The 25,812-nt window shown below is 44.3% G+C and overlaps 1 protein-coding gene across 2 annotated transcripts in view; it reads right to left on the bottom strand.

The window, feature by feature from the left end:
• The window catches only part of PDE8A (phosphodiesterase 8A), a 155,031-nt gene that overhangs the window by 77,676 nt on the left and 51,543 nt on the right, over positions 1-25,812 (bottom strand). For both annotated transcript variants that reach the window (XM_047086839.1, XM_047086840.1), the window contains exons 2-3: positions 4,345-4,401; positions 2,487-2,677 (exon numbers count right to left, since the gene is read on the bottom strand). In XM_047086839.1, the coding sequence (XP_046942795.1) occupies positions 2,487-2,677; positions 4,345-4,401 (248 nt within the window). The remainder of the gene's footprint in view (positions 1-2,486; positions 2,678-4,344; positions 4,402-25,812) is intronic.

The raw sequence follows: 25,812 nt of genomic DNA, 5'->3' as shown, positions 1-25,812 counted from the left end.
GGGCTCCTGTCTGCTGCTCCAGCCTCGGCCAGAGCCACGTCCCACACCCGCCCGACCCGGCAGCCATCGGGCACTGAGCAGAGAAGCCCTGTGTACCTGCCTCTTCCTACACATGAGGCTCCCTCCAGCTGGAATGTTTAAGTTTAAATTCAAGTTAGTTAACAATTAAAAATTGTTTTTAAGTTTAAATTCAAGTTAGTACCGGTTTCAGGGCTAGGACCCAGCGACCCATCCCCTCCGTGTAACACCCAGCGCTCCTCCCAACAGGTGCCCTCCTTGATGCCCATCCCCCTCCCCCCTCCCCTCTAGCAACCCTCTGTTTGTTCTCTGTATTTAAGAGTCTCTTACGGTTTGCCTCCCTGTTTTTATCTTAGTTTTCCTTCCGTTGCCCTGTGTTCATGTTTTGTTTCTTAAATTCCACATGTGAGTGAAATCTGATACTTGTCTTTCTATTTCACTTAGCATAATACATTCTAGTTAAATCCACGTTGTTGCAAATAGCAAGATTTCATTCTTTTTGATTGCTGAGTAGTATTCCAGAGTATGTGTGTGGGGGGGAGGGGTATGTATACACACACACACACACACACATACACCACATCTTCTTTATCCATTTATCAGCCGACAGACATTTGGGCTCTTTCATAATTTGGCTATTGTTGATAGTACTGCTGTAAACATTGGGGTGCATGTGTCCCTTTGAATCAGCATTTTTGTATCCTTTGGATAAATACCTAGTAGTGCAATTGCTGGGTCGTACAGTGGTTCTATTTTCTGCCTTTCTTTCTTCTCAAAACTCCTGCTCATCCTTCAGGACTCAACCCAAGTATCCTCTGTGAAGCTCTCCCTGACACAGGCCCTGTAGCACTCCGTATACACCTCCTTGTGGGCGCTTATAAGCCTGTACTGAAATCACTCGCTCGCCCTGCAAACCAGAACATTAGCTCGTCAGAGGCAAGGACCCCATCTCATTTACCTATGTAGCTCTCATACCAAAGATAGTGTCCAGAACTGAGAAGACTTGCAAAGCAGGGTTCCCCAACCGGTGGATTTAGAAATATCACAGGCACAGAATATTTGGCCTTCAGCAAAGCATCTGATAAGGAGTGTAAGGAGTTCCAAATTTCCCCAGTAGAGGGATACAGATGAATGCCAGGCGTTTAGACAAGTCGGCAACTGATGAAAGACCCTTTGCAGGCAGTGCTGATTAGGTCTCCCAAAAGCAGGAGGAAGGGCAGGAGCTCTGCCAGGGCTAAGGTCTTGTGAGCTGTGTATGTCAGCGGAGGGAGACAGCGTGAGTGGACAAGTTCATGAGGGACAGCCTGGAAAGTTCCTTGAAAGAATACTCCGCAGTGGGCAGGTTCCCTTAAAGGGATGATCTTAAGGGAGATAAACCAGGTAGGGCCAGACTCGAGATGAAATTGACTAGGGGAAATAAATCAGGTCCTGCTTGTGCCTCTAGAAAATTCACTAACTATGGCACAAGTTCCTCCCCCACCCTACCACCCACACACACACACACCCTCTCAGGCAACAAGATGGAGAGGAAGTGGTAGAACACAGCTAGCAAGGGAAACCTGAGGCTCTGACTCTTGGCGGGGGCTGTGACACAACCATGAGGAAAGGAATGTGCTCAGCGGTATGCTGAACGTGGTCAGCATCTGCTGTCTGGACAGCAGGGAAGATGGCTATTCCGCTCACTCTCCACTGGTCCACCCGAACCTGGTGTGGGCTGGTCAGTGCTGGAGCCATGCTTACCAGAGGTACTGCCTGGAAGAGGATACCCCGAGGGAGCACCCTGGATAGGGCCAGAACACGAAACCACACCGTGAGGAGGACATAGTCCATCCAGAGAAGACAATTCCTGCCCTCGAATGCGGGAAGTCTGGCAAAGGGGATTAAGGTGAGCCTAACAGGAAGGAGAGCTTCTGAAGCTCAGAGCTTTCTCCGGGAAGCCCTAATCCCCCAGCGGAAGCTGGATGGAGGGCGGGGGGGGGGGGGGGGGGGGGGGGGAGGGAAGCTGTGTAGCGTCACATACACGTGACGATCTGTGCTTCTCTAAAACCTCCTATTGAGCAATCCAGTTCGCATGTTTGATGTTGTGCAAGTATTATAAACAAGGCACATTCACCTAACATTAGAAGGCAATTTTCACAGTTTTTACAACTTTAAAAACGTCAGGGAAATTTTATGAGCCCCCGTTGCAGTAACGTGCAGGTGACGGTTGTGGTTAACGGCAGAGGGGGTTTCATCTTAACCCTTGACGGTTTTCATTCAATTCTGTTTTGCTATTTTAAGCAAAGCAAAGTAAAAGGAAACAAAACAGAGGAAGATCCGTCCCAGAAATAATGATGTCCTCATCCTAATGTCTTATTTTACATGTGTGGAAGGCCACCCGAAAGGCCACGAATTCAAGCTAGCGTATTACGTGCTGCGCTCACCACCCCATGTGCCGGGGGCTACTCGGGCCTGGGTCCCATGCTCACCTGCACAGGGCCTCCGCGTCCAGCTGTCGGGGGTTTCTGTGGTCTATGATGATGATGTCGTGATGCTTGTCCAGGAAACAGGCAAGGACAGCCTGGGCCTCCTTGGTAACTGTGCACTTAAACCCTGCTTTTTCACACGCCCTGCAGAATCCATTACACTGGTTATCTTCTTTGGTAAACACTAAAAGTACCTGAATCAAAAAAGTGCGAACACTTTTTAAAAAAACAAGTTGTTAGAACTGTCATTTCTTAACACGCCACAGAAAGCTCCCGGGGCCCGGACGGCAAGCACACAGATGTGAACATAATCTGTTGATAGAAATCTTCGTCCAGGTAACTCAGGGACCGAAATTAGTGCTATTTGAGCTGCTTTTGTCTGGACGTCCAACTGCATGGGCCCTATACTTATTCTTTAGCGAATAAGCCCACTGGCAGAATTCAACAAAAGCTTGATTAAGCATTTTATCCTGAAACTACTTCAATGAAAACACAAATACTTATTTTAGTTAATAGTAAATTAACTAGACAAGTCCTTCAATGACAAAGACTAATATTTCAGTCAAACTTTTAGATACTTAAAACTTTAAATAGTGTAATTAAACGTTCTGACTCAAGGGTTTATGTAATTCCTCCAAGTTAAAAAAAAAATTACTTTGATGATAAGAGAAGAGACTTCAGGCAGCTCAAAATATAACAGCTCACAACCAACCAGGTAACCCCTCAACCTCCCTTCCCTCTGGAAACCACCAGATTGTTCTCTATAAACCTGCTTCTGCTTTTTGGTGGTGATGGTGGTTTGTTTTGTTTTTCAGATTCCACACGTAAGTGAAATCATATGACATCTGTCTTAGGGGAGAGGGATTAGAAGGTAAAGCTTCCAGTCATAAAATACATAAGACCCGGGACACGATGGACACACGGGGAATACAGTTAATAATCTAGAACAACATATGGGACACTGTTCCATTGTTCCATTCAGACAACATATTCTGAATGGATACAAACGCTGAATCACTCTGTTGTGCGCCGTAGGTCAGCGACGTTTCAATGAAAAAAGTAATAAAGTTGTGATCGATAGCAAAGGACAAACCGTCAGTTAAGGGACGCAGGAACAGCACAAGGTGCAACAGACAGCACTGCGCCTCTGCCCGGGACGACGGCTCGTGGTCCCCGTGCCCGCTGCGCCTCCCCCGTCCTGCCGGCACCCCCACACCCCGGGTCTGGTGCAGGAGCACCCTACTCTGTCCCTTCAGACCCACACGGGCTCCTGAGGGCGACAGGGGTGAGGTGGAGGTGGGGCAGCCTGGGAGAAGGACACTACAAGGCTGACAGAAACGCTGTCCCCCAAGGCTTAGTTCCTCGAAGTTTTCCCAAGGGCACAAATACCACTAATGCAAAGAACTAAGAGCACATTCCTGCCAGCAGCTTTGCACAGGTTTTAAAATGTTAACGGTGAACACGGTTTGTGTGCCAGACGCATCAAGGAACTCTGGAGCTCAATTTCAACTGGTGATTTTGCCTAACATTTTGGATTTGATAATTCATAGATACTTTCTGATGGAAAGTTAATGTTTTGCCCCCTTTGCTCCCCACCCCCCACAATGATGCACATTCTTTTATTGCTGAACCTTTCAAAGTAGGTTGCAGGCATCTCGTCCTCTCTAAATACCTCAATGTGTGTTTCTAAGAAAAGGACATTCTCTTCTGTGACTAGAGTACTATGATCAGGTTTAGGAAATTTAGTGTTGATCCAATACCATTATCTAAAATAGGAAACTATTTTCAATTTTAGGCCCTCGCCCTCCCCCCTCTTTGGAGAAAATCAGTATGTTTAGGGCACAGCATGGTTTCTTACTACCTGGAGTTGATCTGGATGAAATCTCATGGGGCCAAACTGCACGTCAGCAATGGCTACCTGTAAGAAAAAGATGTGTTTTTAAAAAGATTGTTTTAAAGGTAAGTGCCACAGATGAAAGCAAAATTTCTACTCCAGAGAAAAAATTAACAGAAATTCAATAGTTGTTACACAGATTCCCAGGGACTGGCTTATAAAGCCCAGGAAAGGTGTAAGAGTATGGAGGGAGAGGTAACAGGAATCTGATCCTGGCTCTTTTCCTAGCTGCGTGTGATTCTAAGCAATTTACTCAACCTTCCTCAGCCTAAATTTCTCGTTTGTTACAAAGATGAAATGAGTTTCCAATATAAAGAGTCCCCCCAGATTAGACACTGAACGAACAGTGGTTCCTTCTATCTTTCTCCTGATGGACAATGAAACCTTACATCCAAAATGGCACAAAGAAAGTGAAATCCAGCTGTTAGAACCGTGCGACAGCAGAGCCAAGGAAACCTGGTTGAGAAGCAGTCGACGCTTGGGTTTTACAGGGAGCAGAGCGCTCATCAATAATTGCTTATCTATTTGAGAACTGAGAACGAGACCGCACAAAGATAAATGTCACAACCAAACCCCAATGAGTCACGACCATCACAGTGCCAACGGAAGGGCTTATCCTGGGTGTTACGCCAAGAGCTGAGCATCCATCATCTCGCTGAATCTTCACAGTAACACAGTGAGGTTTGCAACTGGAAAGCCGAGGTTCCAAATACCTTGTTCAAGGCCACCCACTCAGCAAGTGGCAGCCGCGATTTTGCTGCAAATCCAGGGCCCCTGGAAGGTTTGGGCAGTCTGCACACCTCATGAAGGAGCCCAAGGGAGCAGGAACGTGGGGCTGAAATACAGCCCCAAGTGATGGACGCTGGCACTGACTTGCTACCCAGATGATACACATTTCCAGAAACACTGTACATACTGGGGGATCACCAGGCCTCCGGGTGATGGTATGATTCCACAGGGGGAAAAAAAAAATCTGCAGTGGAAGACCAAGATGTAGGAGCCTTCCCGCAAGGTATTTCCTACCTGACTGCCCACCTCCAGTCTCTCCCCTCAGGTGGTGATCTGCCCTACAGTAAACACATGGAACAAATCCTGCTCAGTCGTGGTGGGGGGGGGTCCATGTTTATTTTTCACTGCTAAAAGCTGATGTCTACCAGTCATGGGACACCAGCTTAGTGTCTGATTTGCTTTATGCTAATTTCATCTCTCAGAAGGCCTAAGAAGAATGAGGGCCGCCATTACTGCAGACTAAGATTGAGGGGGATTCTGTGACAGGGCGGAAGGCCGAGGAGAACAGACCTCCCACGGCACCGCCTATCCTCCTGCAGGCCAGCCTGTCAGTGAGGAGCACAGCTGGGTACTGAAGCCAGACGTCTTGAGACGTGATCCCAGAGGGCCAGGAGAGTCTAAAAAGAGAGGTCTGGTCTAAATCCTCATACTCCCTCGGTGCACCGAGAAGGAAAGCAAGAGGCACCGAGAGAGACCAATCTGATGAGTTTCTTGCTGGTTTTTACAAAGTTTAAAGGAATGAATGAATGAAAGAACAAGGAATGATACGGACCTACTGCTTGGAAAATACAAGAAGGAAGAAAATGACAGGAAAAAGAGAAGAGAAATCATTTTCGCTGACTTTCTATAGTATGGGGGGCAGTTTCAGAGGAGAAAGCAGACACCTCACAACAGCAGGCACGATGCTGCCATCGCAGGCAGCACTTGTGTCCTTGACCTGAATTGGGACCTGTAGCCTCTGACAGAGGACACTTATGAAACTGGCTATGAAGGGGGCGCCTGGGTGGCGCAGTCGGTTAAGCGTCCGACTTCAGCCAGGTCACGATCTCGCGGTCCGTGGGTTCGAGCCCCGCGTCGGGCTCTGGGCTGATGGCTCAGAGCCTGGAGCCTGTTTCCGATTCTGTGTCTCCCTCTCTCTCTGCCCCTCCCCCGTTCATGCTCTGTCTCTCTCTGTCCCAAAAATAAATAAACGTTAAAAAAAAAAATTTATAAAAAAAAAAAGAAACTGGCTATGAAGGATCCAGGAGATAAAAAAGAAAGTCTGAAAGGGGAGAAGGAAAACATTTATGAACAGCATAAAAACATACGATATTCTAGGTCACAGAGAAAACCTTGAAACATATTCCTAAAAGTAAAAATGGTGGTTTTTATTCTTCAGCCATAATGCAACCAAACCAGAAATTAAAAACATTAAGTTTAAACAAAATCGACAAATACCCCCACCCTGAAAATTTTTTACACATTAACTTGTAATTGCTGGGTCAGAGACAGAAATGCAAACTATACATATAGAGTACCTGGAAAATAATAAAAATGAGAATATCACATAATGAAAACTTACATGATACTGCTACACTTTACTCAGAGGCCAGACTCATAGCCTTAACTTCTTTTGTCACGAAACAAGAATGAAGTAAATATACCGAGCTTTCAAATCACTAAGTTTGAGAAAGTCAACCATACGAACTGAAGGAAACCAGGAGGAGAAAAATTAAGTTGAAGGTAGTAATTCACAAAAATTTAAAAACGTTAACGACTAGCAAGTTTTAAAAAATCCATGTATGTGTGCATCTAGTGTTGGTGACCAGCTGAGAGACAGGATAAAAAGTGTGAACGGCTCAGGACAAAGCCTCGTCCTTCCCAGGAAAACAACTCTGAGCACACGGTCCAGACCAAAAGTGGGTTATGAAATAACTTTCACAAAGGACAGTGTAACTTTATGATCTCAACTTATAAAAACAACACACCACTGCATTAATTTTAAGAAATAAAAGAAGTTATAGGTTTTTAAAAGACTATTAATTTTGCCTCAACATGATTTTAGCGATATCATTTTAAAGCATTAATGTTTCAGCAGCTCTATTTGACCACTGAACACTTACTTTATTTACTTAACTAGATTGCATTTTAACCTTACATCCTGTCTACGGGATATATCCGGCTCTCAGGACCTCTGTTGAGCAGTGTCCCAGCAGAGCTGGACAACTACTTACCACTGCCCCCCCACCCCCCCAAAATAACCACCACCAGGAAATGTGATGACATTACTCAGTGAGCAGACGTCAGCAGTGAGCCCTTAAAAAGTAAACAACTTCCCAACTGCTCTGGAAAAGGGGATCAGAACTATAGAATTCTTGTATTCCTCCTTTTTTCGTGCATGAAAATCACGATCAAACTGACCTAATGCTTCAAAGTCGCAACCCTTTTAATAATAATTTATTGTGCACGTTAATATTTTAAAAGGGAACAGTCATTTTTAAATCAATTTTAATATCACAGGTTTGATTTAATCTTTCAGCTTCAAAAGCAATTGTTATCTTTAGACAATATAGAAATAAGAGTATATTCACTGGCTGCTACTGGTAATCGTACAAATTGTTTAGTCTTCTGGATTTTTAAATATTTATGTATTTATTAATATTTATTATTAAAGAGAGATTGTAAAAAGTCTATTTGTATTTTAATAAGGTAATATTTGTAAATATGGCTGACAGAAACATGAAATAAATAATAAGGAATTTTGACAAACCACCTATCAGATTTCTTTTGTTTGCCTAACTGACCGAACATTCACAAGTGACAGCAAGGGGCACCTGGGTGACTCAGTTGGTTAAGTGTCTGACTTCAGCTCAGGTCATAATCTAGCAGTTCGTGAGCTAGAGCCCCACGCTGGGCTCTGCCTGGAGCTCAGAGCCTGGAGCCTGCTTCGGATTCTGTGTCTCCCTGTCTCTCTCCCCTCCCCCGGCTCACGCTCTGTCTCTCTCACTCTCAAAAATAAACAAACATTTAAAAAATTTAAAAAACACAACCGAACAAGAAAACAAGTGACAGCAGAAGGCCAAACTAGGGTTAGGAATCTGGATCATGGGTGGGAGTGGGAAAGAAAAGAGATACATGATACTAACCAGCCTAAAATTTCTGTTCCCTTCAACCCTCCCTATCCCTTGCCTGCTTTTTTTTTTTCCCCTGTAGCTCTTAATCGTCATTTGCAAAACTTCATATACTATTTATCCTCTTTATTTTCTGTCTCTCTCACTAGAATGTAAGATCTATCTACAGGGATTTATCTGCTTTATTCACTGCTGTACTTCCAACACCCAAAAGAGTCCCTGGCACATGGTAGGCATTTAAGAAACCTTTTTGAGTGAATGTTTACTCAACAGCTCATCTTTCTCAATCAATCGTTTATCTAGAAATCAGTCATACTAGTTTCTACGTACACATGTATACGTAACACAGCACTTCCAGTTTTCAGAATATTTTCATGCATACTTTATTTCATGAGGGGACATCAAGGAAGGAAGGATTTTTTATGAAAGCCTAATGAGTACTAGGAGCCACAAAAGAATCATGTGATCTTTTTCCTACATTCCCTTTATTAGAAACAAAGTGAATGCTGAGATCAACTTATATTGATTGTATACAAACCTAGGAACTATAGAGCACAGACATAAATCAAGAGTTTGTCCTCAACCAGCCTATCCCTCCAGATTTTCCCTGTACTTTGCCTGGCCCTCTTGTCTTTCTTTCTCTGGGCAAAGAGTGCCCAGTTCTCTTAACCTGGTCAAAAGAACACAACCTAGGCAAGAGTCAGGAGACACCAGTTCTTGGGGGGGGGGGGAAGAGTCAAAATTAATCCAGACATCTGTGGATTACCTACTATTGTGCTTTAAGCCAAGCACAGAGCTAGATGCTAGGAGCGCAAAGAAGCGCCCACCCCTGGCCTTGAGTAGGAGAAGAGGCAAATGTACACAATGACAACATGGGAGAGTTTTAATAGAGAAAGAGGGAGCCTATTATGTGCTCAATACTCCGCTTCCAGTCCTATTTAAATCCAATTTAGTCCTTACTCTATGAGTCAGGCAAGCTCGTTAACTCCATCTCATTGATGAAAAACTAAAGCTCAGTGCAGTGTGGTTAAACACTTGGTAAGTGACAATGGTGAGAACAAGTCCCAATTCACAGGGACTGGATTCCTGTGGTCTTTTCGTGCTCCACTGGGGAAGGCCTAAAATCACCCGACCCTAGCCTAGATCTAGAAAAATAAGACCAAGAACCCAGAAGTCAGCATTCGCCCATGGTTTCCCAGGCATTCAACATCCAACTGAGAACAAGACAGACGGTGTCTCTACCTACCAGGGGGAGATGTGATGGAAGAGTAACTGGGGTGCTATTTTGAATCAGAGTCCAGGAAGGCCTCTCTGTGGCAGCAATGTGGAATAGGAGATCTGCATGATAAAGGAGCCAGACATTCGAGGCACAGGGGAAGGAGTGCCAGACAGAGGAAACGGGGTGCATGGGACCCATGGTGGCAACGGGGAGCATTCGAGGAAAGGACAGGGAAGAGGGAGGAGATGAGGTCATGGCTAGGCAGAAGCCAAAAGATGCAGAGCTTTCGAAGCCAGGACAAGAAACTTGGGTTTTATCCTGAATTTCATAAAAAGCACTAGGGAGTTTTATACAAGGAAATGATAGGATCTGATTTTTATCTTTATTAAAAAAAATTTTTTTAAATGTTTGAGAGAGACAGGGCGTGAGCAGGGGAGGGGCAGAGAGAGAGGGAGACACAGAATCTGAAGCTGGCTCCAGGCTCCGAGCTGTCAGCACACAGAGCCTGATGCGGGGCTTGGACCCATAGATGATGAGATCATGACCTGAGCTGAAGCCGGCTGCCCAACCGACTGAGCCACCCAGGTGTCCCCCTCTAATTTTTATTTTTTGAATAGACCTCTTTAAACGGATCCCCTTTATATTTTAAACAGATCCCCGGTGGGGAATGGACAATGCGAAGGTGACAGCAAAGGCAAGGAGACCAGTGAGGAGGCTTCCACAGTCCAAGTGAGAGAGGACGGCAGCCTGGCCCAGGAGTTGCCATGGAGACGAGTGCGTGGTTTTGGGCTGTTTGGGAGGAAGGGTGATCAGGACCCCCTGACGGACAGGACGTAATCAAATCTACTGGCTCCCAGACCAGAGTTCTGGTATCTGACTTGCAGTTTTATTTCACTGTTGCGTGGAAATTTGGGGTTATGCAAGGCATCCTGGTAGAAGCTGGTGCGGGTCGGCTTGGTCCTTTCCAGATCCACCCACAAGATGGCACCAGGACCCACCCCGAAGCGGAGCTCCTCAACTGCTCTCCCAGGTACTCGGAGAGCGGCCCAAAGGCTCCGCGTCTATCCCAACTGTTTGTGTCTCTTTTTTCTCTCCTTACCTGTTCTTAATTGTCCCTTCAGTCAACTTAAACGGCAAATATTTACAAGGGGCCTTTTATGTTTCCCCATCTGAATGCTAAAATCAAGTCACACGCCAGGGCAAAACCGTTCGGAGGTCCTTTTTTCCCAAACTCATATTGTTCAGCAAAAAATGGGTGTCTGGATTAAGTGAACTATTTAAAGAGTTTAACGTAATGCCCGACTGTGAGGAAATGCCCAATACGTTCTAAAGGACCCACAGAAAAGATTTTCCAAGGAGCTTTTGCTATGAAACTACAAGTTGCCGCACATGCACACATGTAAGGCATTTTTACTTTTTTTGTTATTTTTTTTGATGTTGTTTGAGAGAGAGAGAGAGAGAGAGAGAGAGAGCGAGCGCATGTGTGTGCATGCTAATGGAGGAGGGAAGAGAGAGAGGAAGGCTCCCAAGCGCGGGGCTTGATCCTGCCGACCATGGGATCACGACCTGAGCCAAACTCAAGAGTCGGACACTTAAGTGACTGAGCCACCCAGGTGCCCCTGAAAGGCGTTTTTAAAACTGCATTTTTCCAAAGAGCCAGTTTCTTTCAGAGCACTAAGGTAATCTCTAATAAGAACCATTAACTTCACGCTGCCTTGAAATAATGTAAGAAATAGAACCTACGTCTTAAATATCATACTCATGTACTTGGAACAACGGACAAGTAAAGATTTTCCCCAAACCCTGAAGGAACACTGCCTCTGAAGGTGAAACAAGAAAATTGAACAGAAAAAATGAGAACAGCCAATTGTAAGATAACCCAACCTTAAGCTTTTTTTTTTTTTTTAAATGTGTCCCTGAAACGTAAGAATCCTCATATCCCAACTCGGCCATCTGAGGTGTAACATCTCGGAGGCCGAGGACCCACCTCTCCTCCACCCCTCAGAAAAGAGGAGCCGATCACTTGAGCACCATCCTGTCAGAATGAGAAGGGGGGGGGGGGGGTGACAGGCTGCCGGGGGAGGGGAGCCAGAGGCTCAGAACTCCCTCCAGGAGAAAAACGGAATCCAGCGGGTATAGATGATCCCGGCACGGACAAGAAGTATTCCTGGCTGTAAGTTAACAAATGGGCGTCCTGCCTCTCACTGGGTGGGTGTTACGTTTATCGCCGGTGTCCATGTCACATGCTGCACAAATGACAGCAAGCCTCTCGTTCAGGAGGCTCCCGGCTGCCCGCACCCCTGCTGACTGCTGCTGGCACCCGGACGGCTTTCCGAGGCTTTCCGGGGTCAGCCGACGCACCTCGAAGATACCCGATGGGACTACGCTAACAACGACCACGCCCATGATAGAAAGGATTATGTAGAATCACCCAAACAGTCCCCATGACCAGTGTTCCTGAGGTTGGACAGATGGGGGGTTACACTCTGGCCCCTGGCCCCTGAGAAGCTGTGTGTCTTTAGGCAAGTTTCTCCACTCCGCTCAGCCTCGCCCAGAAAACCGTGACCGTGAGGACGAAAGGAGGACTTGACCCGGTCAAGTGCGCCACAGCGGGCATCTACCGGCGCTAGCGGAAGGGGCCGCACAGGCATCCCCGGCCCCCCTGCGCTGGCTCTACAGCAGCCAAGAGATCCTTAGCAGGTGTGGCGGCGACCCACGTGGCTTTGGCTAGAAGGCGGGTTTCCAGACTGAACGGTAACTCGAGAAAGTCTGCCAGAGCCCGACCGCCCGACCGCCTTGCTGCATCAGAGCAGGACACCCTCTGCACGCAGTCCGCGGCCCCACTGGGGGCACCATCTCCCACAGGAGCCCTGTCGCAAGGCTCCCCGAGTATTTTCACTGACCTCCACGGTTTTTCGTAAGTAACACTGAGTTCTTTAAAGCTTCTTTTTGGAATACTTTCACTACCAATTATGTCTAATTCTAAACTGCAAATAACCAGCACTGGAAAATCAAGGGAGAAGTTGTTTTCTTATGTCCCAAAGAAGACCGAACTTGGGGTCTGAGAGGAGAAAGCCCAGGGCAGAGAGGAAGTACACGGCAAAGGTCTGACATCAACAGAGGACGTGAAGAAGGCCCGAGGCAGAGGAGGCCTCGGATCAAGAAGATTAGGGATGGGGGCTGGAGGGGGGAGGATGGCTGGGGCCTTGGCCCCAAGCTTCAGATAATCCCTGCCTCCCCTGTCACTGCAAAGAGCGGCGACGGCCCAGGACAAAGTTTCCCAGAAGGATGTGTTCTGCCAGGGATACTCTTTTTGAGGGTCTTAAGGCAAAACCTTGAGCACAAGTTACCTGGTATTTCTATAGGAAAACGTATGTTTACATCCTCCAAACATCCTCCCAATACATTTTAAGACTTTTTTCCACAGTTTTATGTTTACATCAAAACTAAAAAGCAGGTACAGTAAGGAATATCCTTTACCCTCATAATGTATAGCCCTCCCTCCCCATCATCACCACCACTCACCAGAATGGTAGTTTGTTGCTGTTGTTTGTTTTGTTTTGTTTTTTACCAAAGATTAACCCACATTGACACATCATAATCAGCCCCAATCCGTATTTTACCTTAGGCTTCCCTCGGTGTGGTACATTCTGGGATGCAAACAAATGTATAATGATATACATCCATCATTATAATATCATAAGGAGTGTTTTCACTGCCCTAAAAGTCCTGCCTATTCATCTCTCCCACCTCCAGCCACCACTTAATTTTTTGTCTCCAGAGTTTAGCTTTTTTCCAGACTGTCATATAGTTGGAATCATACAAGTACGTAGCCTTTCCATATTGGTTTCTTTCACTTAGTAAATGCATTTACGGTTCCTCCACACCTTTCATGGCTTAATAGTTCATTCCTTTTTAGTGCTGCAAAACATTCCACTGTCTGACGTATCCGTTATCCATTTACCTACTAAAGGACATCCTGGTGGCTTCTAAGTTTTAGCAATTAAGAACGAAGCTACTATAAACATCCTCATGCATGTTTTTGATTGGCTGCTATGTTTTCAACTTTCTTAACGGTTGAGTTTTTTAAAGCTCTTTGTATATTCTGGACAACAGTGGTTTATCAGATACATCTTTTGCAAATATTTTCTCCCAGTCTGTGGCTCATCTTTTAAAGCTCTTGATGTTGTCTTTCATTGGGCAGAAGTTTTTAATTCTAATAAAGTTCAGTTTATCAGTCATTTCTTTTACGGACGTTTTATCTATTCATTGCTGTTGTATCTACAAAGGCATCACCGCACCCAAGGTCATCCAGATTTTCGCCTCTAGAAGTTCATAGTTTTACATTTTGCTTTTAGGTCTGTAATTCATTTTGAGTTGATTTTTGTTTTTTTTTTTATTTTTTTTTAACGTTTATTTATTTTTTTTTTTATTTTTTTTTTTATTTAAAAAAATTTTTTTTTTCAACGTTTATTTATTCTTGGGACAGAGAGAGACACAGCATGAACGGGGGAGGGGCAGAGAGAGAGGGAGACACAGAATCCGAAACAGGCTCCAGGCTCTGAGCCATCAGCCCAGAGCCCGACGCGGGGCTCGAACTCACGGACCGCGAGATCGTGACCTGGCTGAAGTCGGACGCTTAACCGACTGCGCCACCCAGGCGCCCCTAACGTTTATTTATTTTTGAGACAGAGAGAGACAGAGCATGAACGGGGGGAGGGGCAGAGAGAGAGGGAGACACAGAATCGGAAACAGGCTCCAGGCTCTGAGCCATCAGCCCAGAGCCTGACGCGGGGCTCGAACTCACGGACCGCGAGATCGTGACCTGGCTGAAGTCGGACGCTTAACCGACTGCGCCACCCAGGCGCCCCTTGAGTTGATTTTTGTGAAGCAAATAAGGTGTGTCTCTAAATTCATTATTTTGCACGTGGATGTGCAATTGTTCTAGCATCATATATTGAAGCGACTATCATTGTTCCATTGTACTGCCTTTGCTCCTTTGTCAAAGACCAGGTGACTCTATTTATGTGGGTCTATTTCCGGGCTCTCTATTCTGATCCACTGATCTGTCTATTTTTTTTTCACCAATACCCCAATGTCTCAATTACTGTAACTTTCAGTAAGTCTTTAGGTCGGGAACTGGTCACCAAGCCTGGTTCTTCTCCTTTAATATTGTGCTGGCTATTCTGGGTCTTTTGCCTCTCCGTGTAAACATTAGAGTCAGTTTGTCAATAACCATAAAGTAACTTGCTGGGGATTCTGACTGGGATTGCACTGAATCCATAGATCAAGTTGGAAAACACTGACATCTTGACAATACTGAGTTTTCATACCCACAAATATGGAATATCTCTCCATTTATTTAGCCCTTCTTTGATGTTGTTCATCAGAATGTTATGGTTTTCCTCCTACAGATCCTACACATATTTTATTAGATTTATACTAATATTTTGTTTGTTTTTTGGGGGGTACTGATATAAATGATAATTTGTTTTTAATTTCAAATTCTCCTTGCTTGTTGTTAGTATACAGGAAAGCGAGTGCCTTATATTAACCTTGTATCCTGCCACCTTGCTACAATCACTTATTAAGTCTGTCAAAAGCTAGTTTTTCTGCTGATCGTTTTGGATTTTCTACATAAATGATGTCATCTAGAAACAGAAAGTTTTAGGTCTTCCTTCCCAACTGTACCCCTTTTATTTCCTTTTCTTGTCTCACTGCATTAGCAAGAACACCCAGTATGATGCTGAAAAGGAGTGGTGAGAGGCGACCCATCATTGCCCTGTCCCTGATCTTGGCAGGAAAGCTTCAAGTTTCGCATCATTAAGTATGATGTGAGCTACAGGGTTTCCTTACCACGTTGAGGAAGTTCCCCTCTATTCCAAGTTTACTGAGAGTTTTGTTTTGTTTTTACCATGAATCAGTTTTGGATTCTTTCAGGTGCTTTTATTGCATTTATTGATATGATCATGTAATTTTTCCTTTTTAGGCTACTGATGTGCCAGATTACATTAACTGATTTTCTAATGTTTAACCACCAGCTTTGCTTACCTAGGATAAAGTCCACTTGGTTGTGGTATATAATTCTTTCGATACGTTTTTTTTTTTTTTTTACTTGATTTGCTAATACTTTGTTGAGAATTTTTACATCTATGCTCATGAAAGATATTGGTCTATAGTTTCCTTGTAATCTGGCTTTGATATCAAGGTAATGCCGGCCTCACAGAATGAGTCAGGAAGTATTCCCTCTGCTTCTACCTTCTGAAAGAGATAGTAAAGAATTAGTATAATTTCTTCTTTAAATGTTTGGTAGAATTTACTAGTAAAGCCATATAGGCCTGGTACTTTGTTTTGGAAGGCTATTACTGATTGACTTAATTTCTTCAAGAGATCTAGGCCTATTCAGATCATCAAGTTCTTGTGTGAGTTTTGACAGTTTGTGTCTTTCAAGGAATTGGTCCATTTCATCTAGGGTGTCATATTTGTGGGCACAGAATTGTTCACAGCATTTCTTTATTACCCTTTTAACCTCCAAGGGATCTGTAGTGAAGTTCCCTCTTTTATTTCTGATATTAGGAATTTGTGTCTATTCTCTTTTTTAGCTAGCCTGACTCATCAATCTTACCGATCTTTTCGAAGAACCAGCTTTTGGATTCATTAATTTTTCTCTACTGATTTCAATTTCACTAATTACTGTTTTAATTCTTATTATTTCTTCTGCTTACTTTGGATTTAACTTGCTCTTCCTTTTCCCCCCAAGTTTCCTAAGGTGGTAACTTGAGTTACTAATTAAAAAACAGATGTTTATGTTTATTTATTTTTGAGAGCAAGAGAGACAGAGAGCACAAGCGGGGAAAGGGCAGAGAGAGGGAGACACAGAATCCAAAGCAGGCTCCAGGCTCTGAGCTGTCAGCACAGAGCCCGACGCGGGGCTCGAACCCACGGACCGCAGGATCATGACCTGAGCCAATGTTGGACCTTTAACCGACTAAGCCACCCAGGTGCCCCATTAGTTTACTAATTTTAGATCAATCTTCTTTTTTAGTATATGCATTCAACGCCACAAATTTCTAAGCACTGCTTTGCTGTATCCCACAAATCTTGATAAGCTGTGTTTAATTTTCATTTTTGAATTTCTTTTTGAGATATCTTCTTTGACCCATATGTTATTTAGAAGTGTGTTGTGTAATCTCCACATATATGGGGACTTTCTGGTTATCTTTGTTATTACTAGTTTAATTTCAATGTGGTCTAAGCAGACACTGTAGGATTTCTATTCGTTCAAATCTGTTACAGTGTAATGGCCCAGAACACGGTCTATTTTGGTGAATGCTCTATATGAGTTTGAGTGGGGGAAAAACATGTATTCTGCTGTTAGATGAAGTCGTCTGTAGATGTCAATTATATCCACTTGACTGATGGTGGTGTTGAGTCCCATTACGTCCTTAACTGATTTTCCGCCTGCTGGATAGGTCCATTTTTGAAAGAAGCGTGTTGAGGTTCCTTACTACGATAGTGAACTCGTCTATTTCTCCTTACGGTTCTATTGGTTTCTGTCTCACTCGGTTTGATGCTCTGTTGTTGGGGGCATACGTATAAAGGGTTGTTATGTCTTCTTGGAGAGCTGACTTGCTTATCATTACGCGGTGTCCTTTTGTCTCCCTGATAACTTTCCTTACTTGGAAGTCTGCTCCGTCTGAAATTAGTGCAGCTGCACTTGTTTGCTTTTGATTAGTGTTAGCATGGCATATCTTTATCCATTTAATGTGTATGTGTCTTTGTGTTGAAAGGGAGTTTCTTGTAGACAACATATTTTCTTTCTGATATTCACCATGGGAATCTTGTAAAACTCCCAGAGGCAAACCTCACAATACTGTGCGCCCTCCTCTCATGTCACGGTCCCTCAAAAGGCTCTACTTCTCTCCGAGTTGGTGCATTAAGCCTCCAGCGATTTATCGATTACAGCCCAGGCTTTCCTACCCCAGCACTCCTGAGTGGCTTCCATTCCTGAGTCTCTGGTAGGCAGTGACTCCTTGTATTCTCCCGGCTCTCCAATCTTGGGGCCACTGTGTCTTCCCTTATGGATTTAAGAAGAGCTACGGGGCACCTGGGTGGCTCAATCGGTTAAGCGTCCGACTTCGGCTCTGGTCATGATCTCGCAGTTCATGGGTTTGAGCCCCACGTCGGGCTCTGTGCTGACGGCTCGGAGGCTGGGGCCTGCTTCGGATTCTGTGTCTCCCTCTCTCTCTGCCCCTCCCACCTCATGCTCGCGCTCTCTCTCTCAAAAATAATTAAACATAAAAAAAAAAAAAGAAGAGTTGTTGATTCTTCGGTCTCTTCAGCTTTTTACTTATCGTTAGGACAAAACGGTGATTCTCAAGCTCCTTATGTGCAGATCCAGAAACTGGAAGTCCAATACATTTTTAACAAAATGATGTGCAGGAAGGTCTCAAGTTACAATCCAAATACCCTCGTTACAACATCAAGTAGTCAAATCGTACAAGCATTCTGGAAAGCACGGAGTGGCAAAGGGGACGTGCATGTCCCAAAGCTGCTGTGCAAAGGAGGCCTCCGAGCACCACGCGGCCGCTCTCTGCCTTCCTCTGCCTTCCTCTGGGTCATACGGGAGGGCAGGCAAACTGCTCTCATCACCGCATCCACAGCGGCCGCTTGTCAATACCCACAACATTTGGTGATCAGAAAGCGATGTTTTAAGCATTTACGTGCTGACGTGTCACAATATTATTGCATAGAGGGCTTCAGTTAGTCTCAATTATGCTTTAGGAAACAGGTTGGAGGTTTGAGTTGACTTATAACAAATTGTCAAAGTTTCCCACTGAGACGAGTTAAGTAATGGCTCCTAGTTGAACTTTTCACTTAGAGCATGTGATGTTCAGGAACTCATTACTGAGGTTAAGCCAAAAATGCCTGTACCTGCATACCCTATGACCCAGAAGTGAGAATTTGGGGTCTATTAACAAAGATCTGTAAGGGATATGTGCAAAGAAGTTTGTCCAGAGTTCTGCATAGTAGCAGAGTTGCAGGCAATATGTGTATATCTAACCAGGAGACAGTAATATGCTGGATCTTAAAAACATACGCTAAGCAAAAAAAGAAACAGAATGAGATCTGTAATACAATACCATTTACAAAAATTAAAAATACATAATAAGCACATAACATAACAATACATACTTTATAACAACACACAAAATGAAATAACATATACTAAGCATATAAAAATGATGATCTACAGTAGGCAGGGAGGGAAGTGGAGTGGAGAAACATAAAAATAACCAAACCACAAAAAAAGAGTAACCTTGGGAGTAGGCAGGAATTTCTTTTTTTTTTTTTTTTTAATTTTTTAAAATTTACATCCAAATGATTTCAGGAGTAGATTCCTTGATGCCCTTTACCCATTTAGCCCATCCCCCCTCCCATAACCCCTCCAGCAACCCTCAGTTTGTTCTCCATATTTGAGTCTCTTATGTTTTGTCCCCCTCCCTGTTTTTATATTATTTTTGTTTCCCTTCCCTTATGTTCATCTGTCTTGTCTCTTAAAGTCCTCATATGAGTGAAGTCATGTGATTTTTGTCTTTCTCTGACTAATTTCACTTAGCATAATACCCTCCAGTTCCATCCACATAGTTGCAAATGGCAAGATTTCATTCTTTTTGATTTAGGCAGGGATTTCTTAAGCATAAACAGCACTAACCATAAAGGAAAACCTTGATAAGTTAGATTTTAAAATTAAGAACTTCTGTTCATCAAAAGACCCTAGTAAGGGAATGAAAAGGTCAGCCATAGGGATACCTGGGTGGCTCAGTCGGTTAAGTGCCTGACTCTTGATTTCGGCTCAGGTCTTGATCTCACAGTCGTGAGATCCAGCCCCACATCAAGCTCAGTGTGGAGCATGGAGCCTGCTTGGGGGTTCTCTCTCATTCTCTCTCTCTCTCTCTCTCTGCCCCTCCCCTGCTCGTACTCCCTTGTACTCTCTCTCCCTCTCTCTCTCAAAATAAATAAATAAACCTAAAAAAAAAAAAAAAAGAAAGAAAAGGTCAGACACAGAATGGGAGAAGGTATTTACAACACATATGACCGACAAAGTACTCATACTTACAATATATAAAGAATGCCTGAAGATGAGGACGAAATAACCAGACAAGCCACATGGAGAGAGCCTTGCACACGCAGCTGATGCTAATATGCTAACTACTGGGCGGGATAATTCAACCCTCTGAATCAGAATTCAGCTAGGAAAAGAAATCAAGCTCATCAAGGATTGTTAGGTTCCAACAATTTTTAAAGAAGGTATGTAAGCAGGAAATTTGAACAGATATTTTAAATGTTACAAAACACATAAACAAAGATCACTGGCTCAAGTCACTTCTGTTTTTTTAAACATTTTTATTTTATTTTTTTACTTTTGAGAGAGAGAGAGAGAGGGAAAGTCTCTACTATTTTAAGAGAGTTCTTGAGAGAAAATGGAAGAAGAAGCGTCTGCATCTACAATTTGTGTATCTACGAGGGGAAATGAGTTACTTACGCAACTGCCACACAGAAGAAAGCTTTGTTTCCATAGAGATTATGACACAACTGATTTAGGCCTTAAATTAGAATATTCCGATTTGAATTGAGAAATGATCTTTTTGTCTAAATGAATAGTGTATTCAGTGCGAATAAAAGCTCCGCACATCTGCTGATATCATTTCCTCTTTACTTCAGTAATAATAATGAGAAGACATCCACACAAGTCCTAAAAAGGAATTCATACACCCCAAATTTCACAAGTGCCTGAAAAATATATGGGGGATGACATATTTCTACAGGATGTACAAAAATACTGGCCATAAAGAACATAAAACATTTCAAAACAGCTTTCTGCTCACTTCACAACTATTATAAACATTCTCTTGTATTAAGGATCTGAACAAGAAGACACAAGTCAGTTCTGTCTACCTTCTGTCACTATGGCCTGAATTCAACAGGTAAGCTGTATAGTGGGGGGGGAATGAGGAATCCATGAAATTATTAATCGAAAGCCACAAAAACATCAGAATGGTAAATTTCAAAAGGAGTGAATGTGTGGTCCGCAAATAAAGTACACGTAAACCCTTCAGGGGCCCCACGCTGCCCTAGATAAAGCCTGGCTCTGACAGGGCATTCCAGGGTCCCGTAGTGTCCGCCCTCGTGACTTAGAGCCCCCTCGAAAGCCCACGCATCTTACTACCGTGCCACGGCCATGCGGCTCACCCGGCACGACACAGTCCTGCTTTTTCTTCCTCTCCTCCCTCAATTCCTCCTCATCTTCCAAAACTCAAGCATGCTGTGCCTGTGGCCTCCGTCTGGATGCAGGGTCAAGCCCATGTGTTCCGGAGGCATCTTCGGCTGACCTTCATCACGGAACTGTAGTCCCTGTTACCCGGCCAGCCTGAGCTTCTGGGTTCACGTTCATCAGACTGGAGCCCACACAAGCACAGTGCTCGGTAACCGCTGAATGATTACTGAATAATTGACAGGCCCGACATTTCCTCATGTTCTGATAATACGTATTCCTGAAGGAAATAACCTAAGAATAAAAGGATAAACAATCCCGGGCAACAGAGTAAAAGGAAGATTGGCTAGGTTTCCTGATAGGCTTATATTATAAATCATTCTGTTCTGGTTCTAATTCACTGTGAAATCTCTCCAGCTGAATGGATATTCTAGCTCTTTCTCAAAGGTCTCCACACGAATGATACAATCTTTAATTTTGTTACAGTTGAGCATATCCTCAATTAACCAAGTATTCAAAGTTCTGTTTGATTAGATTCTTGCCCGTTGTTTCTCTGGGCATTTTAGCTCCCCGTATCGATCGCTATTTTCAACTACATTCTCTTCAGCTATCATAGAAAGCACCTGACTTCCTTTTGAAAAACAACTGTTTTCCATTTGAATTATAACATACAATAAGAAATGAATCACAGTATTGGTTTTGAGCATACATCACTGAATCTGAAAATAAAGCACGCTGCACCAAAAGCGGGAAGCAAGGCTTCCAGTTCGACCGAAGGCACAATGTTCATATAAAAATGTCAAGATATGACCATGTGATTTTAGAGAAAAATGTGTAAGACCAGTAACAGACAAAAGCAAACAAATGTAGCGATGAATAATAAATTTTGGATGTACACCTACCTACACTTAAAATGTCTTTAGGTATCCAGCTAAAGGAAACTTGAATTTTATCGTGCTGATTTAACAGTGTAAGAAAAGTATCCCAATAAAAAGAATTATTAGAAATGGAGTAAGCATCACACTTACATGGTAGTGATAAGGCATCAATGGAAAACATGAAATTCTAATTACCCCCGGAAAATGAAGCTCCACTTATCACATGTTAATTTTCCCTAAATAGTTTCCAGTACACAGCTGGCTGAAGCACTTGGGGGACACGGATTCCCAGCACACTGAAAACTCGTCGAGAGGATGGCACAGGGCCCGCGTCTCTACCCCATCACACGGGGCCTGACAAAAGACTGGTAGCGGGAGAGAACAAGTCGGAATGTGTGGTTGTGTGTTTAGGACCTCTGAACTTTGATGAGCTCTCCTTACTCCAAGGCCGAGCAATCACCTGGGGGCATCTGAGCTGTGGTGGGTCTAAGGACAGGGCCCCGTCAGGGATCTGAGGAACTTCCCGGCAGAACCCGCTCCCAGAGGTGAATGTGCTCGGGGACATTCGACTCAGAAAACAAGAGCCCGGTAGTAAAGGACAGTGCAGGAAAGCAATCTGGGCAAGGCTTTACCTTCACTGCCCTGCCGTACACTTAAGATTCTGATATTCTCACAGGCCAACAGTTTGCTTCTGTAATTGGTAGGTTCAAAATGCAGGGCTCTCCTTGCGGGGTAACCAAAAAAGTGATTTTAAGTCATTTTCCCACTTTAAACCTGTTTAATGGAAACAGTGCTTGCTCCACTCTTAAAACTGGGACAAGTCTCGTCAAGCTTCTCCTGCTGACTCTTTCTTAACACAAAGTCCCAGAGATGGATTTTGTTAGTTCCCTAGGGCCGCCAGAACACACGATCACAACCTACGTGGCTGAAAACCCACGGAAAGCTATTTTCTCACAGTGTGGGAGACCAGAGGTCCAGAATCAAGGTGGAGGCAGGTCTCTGGAGGCTCCGAGGGAGAAAGCAGCTGTTCCCTGCCTCTCTCCTGGCTTCAGGTGCCTGCCAGAGATCCTCGGCTGGTGGCCGCACCACACAATGTCCATCTGGCGTCACATGAGCTTCTGAGAAGGACGCCAGTCATTGGATTTAGGGCCCAGCCTAATCCAGTACGGCCTTATCCCAACTGGTTACATCCACAAAGACTCTGTTTCCAAATAAGGTCACATTCTGAGGTTCCAGTGGACATTAAACTTGGAAGGACACTATTTAACCCGTACACTCATTAAGTCGCAAATACAGCCTCAGTTCAGTAATTAAAAATGGTTAATCCACTTCATTTACATAAAGATCAAATTGGGCAAAACTACAGTATATTTCGTGGGGGTGGAGGTGACAGGGAGAACATAAGAAGGCCTTGTAGGGTCCTGGAATGTTCTATTTCTTGATCTGTGTGCTGGTCACATTTACAAAAATTCATCAGGTTGTACGCTTAGGATTTCTGCGTTAACTTTCAAAAAGCGTTTACTTTCAAAAGAAAGCAATCTGCCCAATCTCTGAATAGCACTTCAGTTTTCATTTGCGGAAAAGCCTTCTCTCCAGCAGCGGGGCTGGTCACGGGGCGGCGTGCCTCTGGGGAGGGGGGGGTGGCTGCCTGTCTCCCTCACTTCCTCCCCCACCTGTGAGCTGCTGTTTCTGAGGCAGGGAGCCCAGGAAAGGATCAGAAGGAACTTCCCACTTGCCTGGTGCCATTAGAGGATTTCTCACTCTTGCAGCCTGATGGATTTTTAAAGCCTTTTCTCTTTTGGGGCAGTTTTGTGGTTTCTTTGAAGATTCTCCTTCTGTGTCTCTCCCACCGCAACCGCTTCAGATGGGCAGTGTCAGTCTTCCAGCTGGTTGTTCCCAATCCTCCCTCATCTTCTACCCTGGGGTAGATGGCACAGCCTTCCGTGCGGGGTCCCCTCACCCTGGTCGGCTAGCATCTTAGGCAGGAAACCTTTGGGGATGACCCTACATCAGCCTAGATGTAGCATCTGCCTAGAGCCATCCTGTGCTCACAGCTCTGCTCGGAGTCCTCGTCTATTGTTTAGCGGGAGGGAAGGCTGATATATTCAGGTTCAAGCCCACTGCCCTTGCGGGTAAAGCGGCTCTGCCTGAGTGACGTGAGTGCTTTGTCCTCTAATGTCTGCGGTGCTTCCTGTCTATGCCCCTATATTACTGACGGGCACCTTGAGGAAAGCATCCCCGTTTGACACTCTCGGCACTGCTCAGATGTGTGCCAAGAGTGGAAGTCTCTGAACGGATGTAGAACAGAGAAACCCTGGCTAGGAGGAGGAAGAAAAAGGTTGTTATTGAAAGCAGAGGAATCTGGGCAGCTGCCAAGGTGAACCAGGAGGTAGACCAGGAGGGGAGACCAGGAGGGGAGACCAGGAGGGGAGACCAGGAGGGGAGACCAGGAGGGGAGACCAGGAGGGGAGACCGGGGGGGGGGGGGGAGACCAGGTGGGGAGACCAGGTGGGGAGACCACGAGCTGGACCATAAGGAAGGCAAGAAGTCCTCCCGTCTTCTTTCAAGTTGGCAGGGCTGACCCTGCTGTTGCATAGCACGTGTGTGGGTTCCATCCAATCCCATCAATTCTATAAACTCTATTAATGAGTGGCCTACTAGGCCTGCCTTCGGTTTTGTGAATTTTCAACCTCGGGCAGTCACACTGAAGACGTGGGACGGTGGTATGAAAGACTGCTAGAACAGTCTTTGCCATTTGAACTAGAACCCTCATGTATCCTGTCTGTTACATACACACTCACACACAGTCTCCACGAAACCACAGATTAAATCACCAATAAGGCTTTGGTTCTGTTGGCGAAACAAAGAATGCCATCAGACACACACATTAAAGGGCAACTATTATAACACTTCAGGAGGAGGGCCTGTTTTTATCTCAGCAGCTTCCAAAACCAAAATATCACATTTGCCAGTGATAGTTCCTAAGAACTTCATGAAAACCTCCACCATTCTGTTCAAGGTAAATAACCATGTAGCTTTTTCTTCCTTGGGTTTCTTTCATTTATTAGTTGGGGATTTTCAATTTCTTCAGAAGAATGGAACCAATCACCCTAAACCAAACACTTGATTGTGGCCGGCAGAGTAAAAACTAATCAGTATATAATGAAGTGAACTGGTATTCCCGGGGTCCTCGACACTTCTAGAATAGTCAGTTGGAGTTGCCTCTTCTGTTACAGGAACCGTATTCGTGGAGTATGTGGTCTGACTTCCTGCTGACCAGCCGTCGTGACCTCCAATTCCCATTTATATTTATCGATACAGCCGACATTGGCCTTAGTCCTATCCATTATTTTTGTTACTCTTTTTAAAGACTGTTTTCCTTTGGTGTGTGTACTGTGATACTTAAGATGGTTTACATTTTTATCTAGTGGTTACTTTTATTAGTATTTGTAAACCTTAGTTCTTTAGGGGGATTATCGACTTAATCCCCTGTAAGAAATGATGAAATTAAGATATTTTCTCCACTACCCTATTGTAGTCCATTATATTCTTTTTCCTGTTTAGCTCTGTACTCTTAAATACACCCCCACCTCTCTTAGCTCATCTGTTAGCTCTAAATGACGCTCTTCGAACCCTCGCTAATAAAGACAAGGGAAGAACATTCTTTACCTCCCATCTTCTTTTCTTTTCTCCTCCCAAATTTGGCTGGTTAGATAATTTCCCACAGTCAGGTTTTAGAACCTTCACATCTGGTTCTTTTGCACTGATCTTCAAGTTTGTGTTCACCTACAAATTAAAACAGATTCCGCGCTCCTAACCAGCTCCTCTGCTGTAGTTTCTCCAGGGAGCTTTTGGGAGTCTTTAACTAGATTCCTCCAGGAGGCTTCATGGGAACCTTCTCTCTCAATTTCTTACATTTAAAAACTCATTAAAAACAAAACCCAATTTCACTGACTATAAAATCCTTGGGTCACACTCATTCTTCTGTCAGAGTTCCCTCGAGTTGACTGACAAGGAGCAGCCATTAATTTCCCCTTTCACAAGTGAGCTGATCTCTTGGCCTCGTGGCCCAAACAAGTTGTCACGTTTGCAGTCCAAACTTCACATTTCTGTTTCCTGCTTTAGGGAATTTTTGTACTTTTCGTTCGTATCTACCATTCGCTA

The sequence above is a fragment of the Lynx rufus genome, unplaced genomic scaffold, assembly GCF_022079265.1.
Source record: "Lynx rufus isolate CCGP_SWC_20201006 ecotype Redwood Valley unplaced genomic scaffold, mLynRuf1.p SCAF_21, whole genome shotgun sequence".
NCBI lineage: Eukaryota > Metazoa > Chordata > Mammalia > Carnivora > Felidae > Lynx > Lynx rufus.
Note: the sequence above shows the minus strand (reverse complement) of the source record. Positions and strands in the feature narration are given on the sequence as shown.